Here is a 13,104-nt window from a genome sequence, read left to right as displayed (position 1 = left end):
TTTGTTTTTTCTAAATCAAAATCACGTCCATCCATCAAAAACACTTTCAGTTCACACATGTGAACTCCCACAAGCACAAATATATCATTTTTCCTATTGGCCTGCCAGCCCCGTCACAGCAAATTGCATTTGAGAATCAATCCTGTGGCACTTAAAACTTCTTCAATTGTTCTGGTTTCTACTGTGATGTGTGACCTTTGCTGAGTGCCAGCTAATCACTGCATTGATTTGGCAACAATTGTTTTTTCTTCTATTCTAGATACTTGGAGATAACTGTATTTGATACAAGATTAAGACTGCTCATGGAAAAAGCAGTAGTAGTATATAAACTCACTATTAGACATAATAAGCCTGTAATCTATTCACTGGTTTCTAGGAACAGGTGGGGCAAATTATATTTTATTTCACATTAATGTCATTACTTGTTGAACCCAATAAATCTTTAGCTTCAGAAACGTGTTATGAATTGAGACCTACATTTTATGATCACCAAAACACATATTCTTGCTTTCTCCATTACAGGCTATGGATGTAACTATGACATTATCATAGTAACCAACCAATTTGGCTCCCACTTTTTCCATCATCTATGTTGTTTCTAATTTCCAATGAAGAAATGTACATCAGTTCCAAACTGGCGGAACTAATTGCTTGCACATGATAATAAAATGGCTTCTATAAGTCAATCAAATTCAGGTCTTTTGATTAGAAATGTTCCTATAATAGTGTAAAGCACCGATTTAAATGAGCAGTTCTCCTGGAAAGTTTTGATATAATACAGACATCATTTAATTTTGCCAGTCATGGGGGAAATTCACTAAAGGGCAAAAACTTCACCAGCGTGAGCATTTCATAGCGAACTTTCGCTAGCGTTCATTTCTGCCTAGCGAAACTATTCAATTTGAATAGGGCAGGTACATAAAGGTCATATATATGTCTTTATTAGAGATGTTGGTGCAAATGCTTGAAGTGGCCATTTATTATTAAAAATGTCCAAGGAAGCAAAATAAAGGCAAGAGATCCTTTAATGTCCTAGACATGAGCCCACCCTAAAGCAAATGCGGCATGCCCTTCAAATGGTTAAAAAGAAATTATGAAAAAAATATATTTAACAGTTACAACTTTTAAACATAATCCCACTTTAAAATATGAAAAAAAAACGCCAGCATTTTGTCGTTTTTATGACTTTTCGGCATACAGGATATGATGTCACTGACATAAGATTGAGGAGGATGTAGCTTCATCTTATCAGTTCGCCAGGTATAACCTAGCAAAGGAGACTCGGGTGAAAGGGGTAACAATCGTTCACCTGAGCAGAAATTTGCCTGACGAAAGGGTGAAACTTCAGTATGGGATTCTAAAAAAAAAAAAAATACTTTCTTAAAATATTTGAGTTTGTGTGGGTATAGTTTACTATATTAGACAAAGAGTACATCACTAACAAATATTTTAAAAAAGTATTTTTTTTTAGAATCCCATACTGAATATGCTGGAAATATAATCAGAGGGTTAAAACTAAAATGTTCTACTTTTTTCTCCTTTTTAATACAAACCATAACACACAACACAAATCCATAGGCAAAGATGAATAAGAATGCCCAGTGTCCCCTAAGTGCACTAATATCATTTAAGTGGAAGCTTATGTACTTTATGGGGGTTATTGATTAAAGTGGACCGGTCACCCAGAAACAAAAATCTGTATAATAAAAGTCCTTTTCAAATTAAACATGAAATCCAATTTCTATTTTTTATTAAAGCATTCATAGCTGTTGTGAGCTCATTTAAACATCTCAGCTGTCAATCAAATATAGTCTGCCCCTCCTCTATGCCCTGGGCATAGAGACAGTACAGACCATTGATTTCACTTTCCATTCAGCACTTCCTAGAAATCGCTGCTCTCCCCACATTCCGCCATTCTCTTCACCACTTAATTGTGTAGCCACAGGGCATGTGGATGGACATCAGGTCCCCCATTCTGGTGCACAAACAAGATTCTGAGATGATGCAAGGCTTGTCTTAAGAACAGTGTCCACAAAAAGGCTCCAGACTGAAGGAAACAAGATTAAAATAATTTATACAGTGTAATTAAAGTTAATTTTGCTTGACTGATGTGATAAAATAGGATTATGAATAATTTTTTTGGGTGACGGGTCCCCTTAAAAGTCAGATTTTTTTCTGGTCGGAGGGGAAACACCATTTTTTCGACCGCATATGCGAGGGTGGGAGTGGGGTTATTGCAGCCACAGAACAGAGTTTGGTCCAAGATAAATACTTTACTGACTCAGTGATGCAATGTTAAGCCCCTGCCCATGACTCTGTAAATGGTGTTGGTAGGTCACTGGCTAATCTGGTTTTCCGAGTTCTGGTTTAATCTATGTACATTCAAAAGTCTCCTTTTGTTGCTTCATACTATATGAGGAACAATGCTCACACAACTATGGAATTAAAGGAGAAGGAAAGGCTAAAATTAAGTAAGCTTTATCAGAAAGGTCTATATGAATACACCAGTAAACCCTCAAAGTAAAGCTTCCCTGAGTCCTTTGTCAACAGCATTTCTTTTCTTTCTATTGTGTACACATGGGCTTCTGTATCAGACTTCCTGTATTCAGCATAAACCTCTAGGGCTAGGGCTTGAGCATGCTCAGTTTGCTCCTCTCTCCCTCTCTGAGCTATGAGTGAGCAGGGAGAGACTCAGGCAGGAAGTGATGTCACACCAAGCTAATATGGCAGCTGCTATCCTAAACAAACAGAGATCTGATAGAGCTGTTTACTATGGTATGGTAAAGCATTCTACTGAATAAATATAGTTTTATAGCTTGCACTTTTGTGGCTAATCTATTGGCAATAAACTGCTTCGGTAGCTTTCCTTCTCCTTTAAGCTCATGTATGTTTTATAATAATATCACTGTAGGGTAGAAGAGTTTTAGGCTGTACCAATGGAATTAATGGCAAAAGTGTAAAGGGTTTTGGCTCTCAACTGACACTTTTATGTTAGGGGTTCAGGTGTAAGTGTAGCGGTTCTCTGTGCTGTGTAGTGACGGCAAGGCTAGAAAGGGTACTGGTCTATAAAGTTGTTGTAAGATACTGTATCTCAACAGGTTGTGAAGGGATAACACAAAAATCTTTCCCTTTTATCCTATATTGATGCTGTTTTACTATAAGAGACATGAATACATTTTTTACCTGAAAAGACAAAGCACCTTTTGAAACATATTGGCCAAAGACTTGCATTAGTCTTTCTATGAAGGCTTTTGGTGACATGTGGCTTCCCAGCTGGATGTGCTTTATTTAACTATAACTTAAGTACTAAAAACCCAGCTAGGATAAAGTGAGACGTATACAAATATAGTAGAGTTTGTACATGTTGTACACTATATACCTAAGCAAAACAATATGATTTCAAGCCATCAGAAGATGTAACGTGGGGCCAGCACATGGTTAATATGGACGTTTCGAAAAATGTAACCTTGTAAGCAGAAGACATAAAATTCCAGATTGGTCTAAAGGTTCCATCATATTTTTATCTGCTTGGACTCAATTGTAGCCAACAGCCGGTTTTATCACCTTTTTTTTTTATCACCTTCAGAGGAATGTTAAAGAGGTGATAGCTTTTCTCCTGATATTCTTTATGAATTTAGGACTGTCTGAGCATTTGCACCATGGGTCGGTAGAAACTGTTGTGCATTTTTGTTCAAGCTGCCATGCTGTGTTATAGGATATGGGTCAGTGTAAAACTGCCTGGAATGTGAAGTCTCTTCCCTTATCACAGTTAAGTTTGATTGACCGAATTGAAACTGGGAAAAAAGAGGGGGTTTGTTTATAAAAATCTCATTATCTCTATTTAAATAAACTTTCTTAATTACAGAGGCAGAAAATCACAGGTAGTAAATATAACAAGATGATCTGTTTTTACTTTGTAATAAAACATTTGTATTTTACTCCCTCTCTCACTGCTTGAATTGCTAGGTAACTAAATTAATAAACATTTCCCTGTGTGTGCCATACTCTGCCTGCCCTAAGCTCCCTGAGTGTGCCATACTCTGCCTGCCCTATGCTTCCTGTGTGTGCCATACTCTGCCTGCCCTATTCTCCCTGTGTGTGTCATACTCTGCCTGCCCTATGCTCCCTGTGTGTGTCATACTCTGCCTGCCCTATGCTCCCTGTGTGTGCCATACTCTGCCTGCCCTATGCTTCCCGTTTGTGCCATACTTTGCCTGCCCTATGCTCCCTGTGTGTGCCATACTTTGCCTGCTCCTATGCTCCCTGTGTGTGCTACACTTTGCCTGCCCTATGCTCCCTGTGTGTGCCATACTCTGCCTGCCCTATTCTCCCTGTGTGTGCCTTACTCTGCCTGTCCTATGCTCCATGTGTGTGTGTGTGCCATATTCTGCCATCCCTATGCTCCCTGTGTGTGCAATACTCTGCCATCCCTGTGCTCCCTGTGTGTGCCATACTCTGACTTCCCTATGCTCCATGTGTGCCTTACTTTGCCTGTCCTAGGCTCCATGTGTGTGTGTGCCATACTCTGCCATCCCTATGCTCCCTGTGTGTGCCATACCGTGTCAGATCTGGCATAACATCTTATAAAATATTGCAGGCAGGACAAGTTGTGCAACAAATATACCTTCTATATTCTATTCCAGAGAAGGTATGAAGTGGAGAACCATTGTTAAGTCTATAAAAAAGGAACTTTAGATTTTTTTTAAGTGACGGTAGGCTGTCATGAAACCAAAGGATCTAGGCACATACTGTCCCCGCATTCTACACACAGTATATAAATTAGTAGGGGATATACAGCTGATCCTTATATAACATGTGTTTTTGAACACTGATTTAAAATTTTTATGAACAGATAAAATTAAATTAATGTTCATATCATTTTTGTTAGGCAGAAAGTAGGCCAAGTTTTAAAATGTTGGGTTGGTCAGGTGTAAAGGAACATTAATAACAGTAGGCCACTCCTATATGGACTGTGCATTTTTGTCCTATTTAGGCTCACACATGGATTGCTTTCTCAATTGGCATACCGAAAAAGTCGATCAACAGCCTGTACCTGTCAGTAAACACAGACAGAGGAGATGGAAATCAAATGAGCAATTATTAAAGGGGTTGTTCACCTTTAATAATTTTTTATTTAACATTTAGTATGATGTAGAGAGTGATGTAAAAGGCAGATTCCATGGTTGTCAATGCACACTGACAGAGGGGGCAGAAGGCTGCGGATCTGCTTATCTATGCTGCCTGAGAAAATGTGCCGTTAGCTTTACGCACAAATGTCTCATTCACATTCTTACCCAAACGCCAAGAATCTCACCCACCCAGATGTAACTTCTAAGATGATAAACGGTCTTTTATCCAATTAGAACTAAGCCTAAATAATTACTATCTATCCAATGCTAGTAATCATTTAATACACAGTATAGCAAAATCTGTCCATTTTCTGGAAGACTCAATCTGTTTTCCTTTTGCAATTTCCAGCGACGGCATTAAATAAAAAATGGTTGTAATCCGTTCCTTTTATGACAGCTTTAAATCTTTCCACAAATGCTAGCCTTTAACCACTTGCCTTTAATGAAGTGGCCCATTTGGAAAAAAATGATGGTGGGGGGGTTGGTGTCAAAGATAAAAGTTCAATAAAATAAATTACAAAGACAACAAGATTAAAACTGGTCACTGTGTTTTTGAGCTTTGCATCTCAAGCCTTTAAGGACTTGACTGGCTTAACGTCTCACAGCATGCGACTGGTGAAAAAGGAGGAAATTTTATTCTCATTAACTGCAACAGATTTACTGCAGCGAGAAAGCGCTATGTAATTCGAGAAGTGACAGAGCCACGAGATCAAAGTCTCCTCAGTCTGGAAAGCCAAATAAACCCCTCTGGCTACTTCCTGCAAGGAAAATTCACTAAAAATAAAACAGAGACTGGTTTGAGGAGGAAAGGGGGAAAAATGAAAGAAAAAAATCTATTCTCAATTTTATGAGCTGTCATAGTAGCTCAAGTGGTTTGGAACTGTCTCGCTCTGAACATTACATTTTCCTGCTTTTATGTCTTGTGCATTTTATTTTGTTTTACTAATGAAGAAAATGACAAAGGGATTAGATTGTTACTGCTATAATTAGATTCTAGGATTTATAAGGCTGCAACACACTAGGCAATTTAATTGCACATGGGAGGTTTTGTCCGTAGTTGCATCCAGGGGAAATCAGAGTTGGATAACATGCCCATCTTGGCCAGTCACGATTCGTTATGTTATTGTGTCACCATCTGTGTGCATCATTCAGTGCGTTGCCATTATATATTATAACATTACAAGCAGTAGTAGACAGAAAATTTAGTTTTTATCATATTTGTTCATCATAGCATGGCAGTGGCAGTCAAAAACTACTAGAATAGGTCAGGTGGACTCTGCTTTTTTCAGCTTGAAATCTAAAGTAGGGTTTCTAAAGGTGGCCATACACTATAAGATCCACTTGTTTGGCGAGGTTGCCAAACAAGTGGATCTTTCCCCAATATGCACACCAATGGCAGAGCGATATCGTGTTAATCTGAACGTTCGGCCCTAGGGCCAAACAATCGGAATATACAAAGTAAATGGGTGCAGGCGGGTAGTAGGGCTGAATCAACTAGCCAATGCGGTCAGTGCTCAAACCTGCCTGATCAATATCTGCCTAATTTTTGCCTGATATTGATTGGGGGAGATCCGTCAGCAGCAGATACACACTGGCAGATAAGATGCTGAATTGGTCTAAAGGACCAATATCGGCAGCTTTCATCTGCCTGTGTAGGCCACCCTAAAGGTGGCCATACACAGAGATCTGCTTGTATGGCGATTTTGCCAAACAAGCGTATCTCTCACCGATATGCCCACCTTAAGGGGCGATATCGGGCTGATCTGATCGTGGGCCATAGGGCCCAACGATCGGATCATAACGGCGGTTGGATCACAGGACCGCATCAATGAACAGATGGCCCCACACACACAGGCCAAAAAGCTGCAGACGGTCTATCGGCATCTTTTATCGGCCCGTGTACGGCCACCTTTAAGCAAATGCCAGTCCTGGCGGATCTCAGCCTGCGGAGAAAAGTAGGCCAAGAATTTTCTCCTCCGTTCCTTGTTGTGCCTGCACCCCAATACATTATCTTGGCCTGGGTGGAATGGAAACTCTTTAAATCTGCCGCATCCACCTTTACCCGGCCGAGGTATTAAAAGTATATAAAACAGTATATAAAAAGCTGTGTAAAATAAATGGAAAATTTATCAAGGTGTGTGTTATTTTATGACGCCTTAATGTCGGATTTGATACTTATTTTATACTTCAGACCCTGCATAATCAATGGGAAGGCAAGTAAGTTCGAAAAAAAAAAAAACACGCACGAAAAACCATGATGGATGAGCGCCATATATTCCTAAAGTATTTTCAAATGTCTGATTCCATTTTCAACAGAGTTTTACACAGAGGTTCCCACACCCGACTGTCCCTTTTCAACCTCTCTGGAGTTTCTAATGCTAACAGATTACTACTGCACAAATATGGCAGCCCGCTTTTTTATGTATTATGCAACATTGTGTTTGTATGCTATTTATAATGTTACCTTTAAACTATCTGCCTGGTTCTTTTACATTACCCATCTGATCCCCCATGTTCCTTTATGAGGTTTTTCTGGTGTAAATATATCAACAAGAAATTTTGACCATAGAATGGGAAATGAAGTATGATCAATCAGTCTAGTTCAGTGACTAAAGAGGGTAAGCAAGAGAGGGTAACATCTTTAAAGCGTGCAGGCTAAAAACCGTAGTAGAAAATCAGACAGAATATAAAAATATTCCGGAGAGTTGGTGGACTACAGTATCGATATTGTCTTTGCATGCCTGGAAAGCATTCACATTCGGTTCTTTCCCAGAGAAGATTTTCACAGCTTAGAGAATCTATTAAAGTGCCTTCCCAGCGAGAGAGTCTGTCTCACAAGAGACAGATTTTAATAGTATTTTTAGAAGGGTTTCATTGAAAGGAAAGATAATCCAAAAAGAGCGCAGTACTGCTATCCTTTGTGATGTCCAGAAGAAGAGAAAAATATTTAAATGTGCATTTTAAAAGCAGTTACAGCAATTTCTTGTGACCCTTGAAAGCCTCATAAAAGGTTCTCCCGAATCTGCTAATGGTCCCTATTTACCAATAAAATGAGAGTTACTATAAGAATAACCTGTAATTGCGGTCAGATTCATGTCAGCTTGACAGATGGTATTCATGCTGTTTAACCCCTTCTGTTGCAGTAAGCCCTGCTGAAAATTGTCATTCTAATGGCAAAGGCAAATTCAAACGCTAAGTGAAAATAATGTACTGTAAATAGAATCCAGTACTACAGCGCTGTGCATAAAGTATGGAACCCTGGCTGTTTTCCTTTAGTTCTCTAATCATGTGAATATCTTTCTGTATAAAGTATGGATCCCTGGCAGTTTTCCTTTAGTTCTCTAATCACATGAATATCTTTTTTCCAGACTAAAAAAATGACCAAAAAATAAGTTCTATATTTAGTACAACATCTTTGCTGTTGTAGGAGTTTTAGTTGCTTTTTACCATGAAAACCTTACCATGAAGACATTTAGAGGCACATTTATCAAGGGTTTAATTTTTTAAAAACATCGAAATGTATTAATATCGAATTTTCACAGCTTGGATGAATTGAATCAATCCGAAAACTTGAATTGAATTAGCTCTAGAAAAACTCGAATCAAATTAAAAAAACTCAATTCCAGTTTTTTTCTCCGCAATTCGGCAGGTTTAAGGTGGCAAAATAGTCAAATTTGAGTTTTAAAGGGCCAGAGTATGGTAAATCTCAAAATTCAAATTTAAACTCGAATCAAGTTTAGATAATTCGAGTTTAAGAGTTTTGACCAAAAAAAAAATTGAAAATTCGAATTTTCACTTCGACTCTTAATAAATCTGCCCCTTAATATTATTTATGGCTACCAATAAAGCTAATACTACACAACCTGTCATCACAAATTTGGGATTATCATATTGAAACTACTTAACACCATTAAACTAATGTCCAGTCCAGGCTAGATGGAAAAAAGATGTCTTCCAACATTTTAAAATTTTCCCTAATCTGCAACATTTGTATAGTCACAAAAACCAAAATACATTTGATCTTTCCCTAAATGTACATATTCCACAACAGTTATACTAATCCACTGAAAATGCTTTAATTTAGATTACAATGTAGTAGTAGTGCCTGGAAGGAGAACCTACTGGTCAGACATTGTGAAGTGAGCTAGGAGCTGGATATTTGAATGCATAAATAGAAGCTAAAGATAGAGCAGTGTTTACTGGTGCACAATTTAATATCCGCTCCATAGGTATGGGCCTGTAGCCTTACTGATGCAATTAGCACAGCACTATTTACTGTCTCCTGTTGAAAATATACCATTTATTGAAGTTTATTTCATCATAATTATTATTAGGCTTTTAGGCTAAGAACTTATATTCTGTATTGAAATAAATCAACAATTTAGCCCTGTTTATTCTCAACCTCGGTAAATGAAAAGTGATGTGTATGTCACCTAACATAAGGCCTGTGTTTTGTGGGTTATTTGCCAAACTGGTAGAACACAAAATGGGAAAGAATGTTTACCTAGTGTTGAATGAATGCTGCCCAATAAGATCTCCATTCTGGTGGAATTCATTGAAGAAGTCTGGGCTCACTACTCCATCAGATGGAATCAACCCTTCTGCAAAAAATCAGATATGCAGTGTTATTAAAGAGATACTATTGGGGCAACTGGGCCCAGTTGTAATGCAGCTCTGATAGGATGGGGGGGAGCAAACAAGGAGGTACACAGGAGAATAAGTGTGAGTTTTAGAAGATGGATATTAGTTTATTAGGGAAATAACAAAATTCACTCAAATGGAATCAGTATGGAAGTCACCGCTTTTATTATTACTGAAGCAGTGAGTAGACCGAAACACTGCACCAACCACCACTTCACCTTTAATAAATGGCTTTTGTAATCTATATATCCTTGCTCGGGAAGATCCAGGTAGATCTTGCTCCCTGGCAGGTGAAACATAACCGCTGGGCCGTTGTTATGAAAAGACAATTATAAAAAATAAGGTCACAAATATTGACAGAACCACCATTTTTGCACATTCCCATATATGCAGAAAAGGGAACTATGGGTTTTTTTTGGTGATGAATGTGAACCTATAATAGAATCCATTTTTCACTATTCTCCTTTACTCAGAAATTACTTTAAAGCATACGTGAAAGCCTTCAGTTTTGTGATTAGACCCTACAAACCAACATAGTCAACTTTGTCAGCAAAGTTTTATACACAAATGATACAGGTATGCTACAGCCATAAAAGAATGAGAAATCACCAGGCAAACTATTGGGTTTGTGTGCACAACCCTTTGTGGGCTATTTACAAAAACCCACATTTTTCTGGTTGGTGTTTTAAAGGGGAAAACACACACATTTTGTCGAGATTTATAATACCCCGCGGCTGTGAAAAGTCTGAATCCAAAAATACTCCATCTCAAACCTGCTGAGTTCATGTAGAAGTCAATGGCAGATGTCCCTTTTACAATTGGACAAGATCATGATCTGCTCTGCGTCTTGAACAAAAACTGGCCATAGATGTTGAGATTTTTAAAAGATCAGATCCTGATCGTGAGACCACGATCTTCTCGGAATGATCGTACGATCGTTTGAATTGACCATCAACTAAAAAGACCAATTTGCCAGGAAAACAGGGGAGCTGCCTGCTTGGCCCTGCAAACAAAGATAGATTGCACTGGGACCGACAAAGATTTTTTGACCTGGCCAATCAATTTCCTGACAGATGTCGGCCGAAAAATTGTAAGATGTACGATCATTCGAATCCCACTAACCGCACGATAATTTCAAAGGATTGGTCGGGCTTCCCTAAAATCGGTAGTTCGGCAAGAAGAATGGTCGCGTCTATGGGGAGCTTTAGGGTGCCAAATCCCAAAAAAATTGAGTGTGTTCCCCCACTGACTTTTTGGAGTTGTGTTATTGATAAATAAGGTAAAATTGCAGATGGGAGTTTTGTGGAATTTGTTTTAATTTAATAATGAGAGCATTTCAAGTTTTACTAAATAACCCCCTAAATGTTTAGCATAGAAGAGGCAAAATCATCCAAGGGGTGCTGCACCAATGAGGAGAGTTGAGCATGTTATTGAACGGCTAATTCTATGCAACTTTTCAATTGACCTTCAATTTTTTTTTTATAGTTTTTGAATTATTTGCCTTCTTCTTTTCTTTCCAGCTTCCAGATGGGGGTCACTGAAACCCATCTAAAAACGTATGCTCTGTCAGGGTACACATGTATTGTTATTGCAGCTTTTTATTACTCATATTTCTATTCAGGTCCTCTACTATTCATCTTCCAGTCTTTTATTCAAAACGGTGCATGGTTGCTAGGATAACTTACACCTTAACAAACAGATTGCTGCAATTGCAAACCTGAGAGCTGCTGAATATAAAGCTAAATAACTCAAAAACTACAAATGATAAAAATGAAATCAGAATATCACTCTGTACATCACACTAAAAGTTAATTCAAAGGTGAACAAGCCCTAAACAACCCCATTAATTAATAAATGTAAATGATTGTGTATATACTGTGGGATGGGATCCATTAACCCGGAAACCCGTTTTCCGGAATGCTCTGTATTATGGAAAGGCCATCTCCCATAGACTCCATGTTATCCAAAAGTATCTTGTACTTGATCCCAACTAAGATATAATTAATTCTTGTTGGAAGCAAAACCAACCTATTGGGTTTATTTAAAGTTTACATGATTTACTAGTAAGGTATGAAAGATGTTATCAAGAAAGCCCCAGGTCCCAAGAATTCTGGTCCCATACCTGTACAAAATAGGAACTATATCCCCTTCTAAGAGAAATGAACCCAAGTCTAAGGGGGCTATTTACTTAAATCTGGAAATTTCTCACTATTTTCTTAAAACCACTTTGACCAATCTTCCGTGCACATTTTAATCAATAAATTAACTTGAAAAAATCTGGTTCGGGAACGATAAAATTGTGAAAAAATCCGAATGAAGCTATTTTTTGGGATTTGACACCCAAAAAAACATGATTTATTTGGATTATTTAACAAAACCCAGCACAGATCATGATATCTTCCAATTGTAAATGGGATATCTGCCATTGACTTCTACAAGACCTCGCAGGTCTGAATTGGAGTACTTTTTTTATTCTGCATCAGGGTTTAATAAATCATGAAAAATTCGATTTTTTTTTATTTTCTCTGAAAAAATTGTGTTTTTCCCCTTTAAAACTCCAAGCAGAAAAAAATCAGACTTTAATAAATGAACCCCCTAAGTATCAGTAAATAACAGGAATGGATTTAATTAGAAATATCCAAGTTTTTGTAAATTGCTAAAGAGCTGCAGGCTGGACATGTTTGATCTCAATGCAGCCTTGCAGTGTCCCAATTTATTTAAAACCTGCCTTGCAATGTCTGTTTCATTTAAATGTTGACTCTCTGCTCTAAAATCTGCCTCTGTTTGCTCTAATCTAATGCATGTTTATCCCCTTTACAAACAAATGGGTTAAAGGAAAACTATACCCCCCAAACAATGTAGGACTCTATAAAAAGATATTGCATAAAACAGCTCATATGTAAAATCCTGCTTCATGTAAATAAACAATTTTCATAATAATATACTTTTCTAGTAGTATGTGCCATTGGGTAATCATAAATAGAAAATTGCCCTTTAAAAAATAAGGACTGCCCCCTGGGATCGTATGATTCACTGTACTCACAAACATATCAACAAACCATACATGTAAGGTCACATGAGCCAATTAACAGACAGAGTTGTGTCTTTTGCTTCCACACTTCTTCCTGTTACAGTTAGAGTTGTAGTATTTCTGGTCAGGTGATCTCAGAATGCTCTGGACCTGGGGTTTTCCGTAAAACGGATCTTTCCTGCTGTCATTTGGATCTTTATACCTTAAGTCTACTAGAAAATCCTGTAAACATTAAATAAACCCAATAGGCTGGTTCTTCTTCCAATAAGGATTAATTATATCTTAGTTAAGATCAAGTACAAA

General features: G+C 37.9%; 1 protein-coding gene across 1 annotated transcript in view; it reads right to left on the bottom strand.

Annotated features, from left to right (window-relative positions):
* The window catches only part of kifap3.S (kinesin-associated protein 3 S homeolog), a 75,401-nt gene that overhangs the window by 4,798 nt on the left and 57,499 nt on the right, over positions 1-13,104 (bottom strand). The window contains exon 19 of the mRNA XM_018261174.2: positions 9,634-9,730. Within this exon, the coding sequence (XP_018116663.1) occupies positions 9,634-9,730 (97 nt within the window). The remainder of the gene's footprint in view (positions 1-9,633; positions 9,731-13,104) is intronic.

Source organism: Xenopus laevis, chromosome 4S (assembly GCF_017654675.1).
Source record: "Xenopus laevis strain J_2021 chromosome 4S, Xenopus_laevis_v10.1, whole genome shotgun sequence".
Taxonomy (NCBI): Eukaryota; Metazoa; Chordata; class Amphibia; order Anura; family Pipidae; genus Xenopus; species Xenopus laevis.
This window is presented reverse-complemented; position numbering and strand designations above follow the sequence as displayed.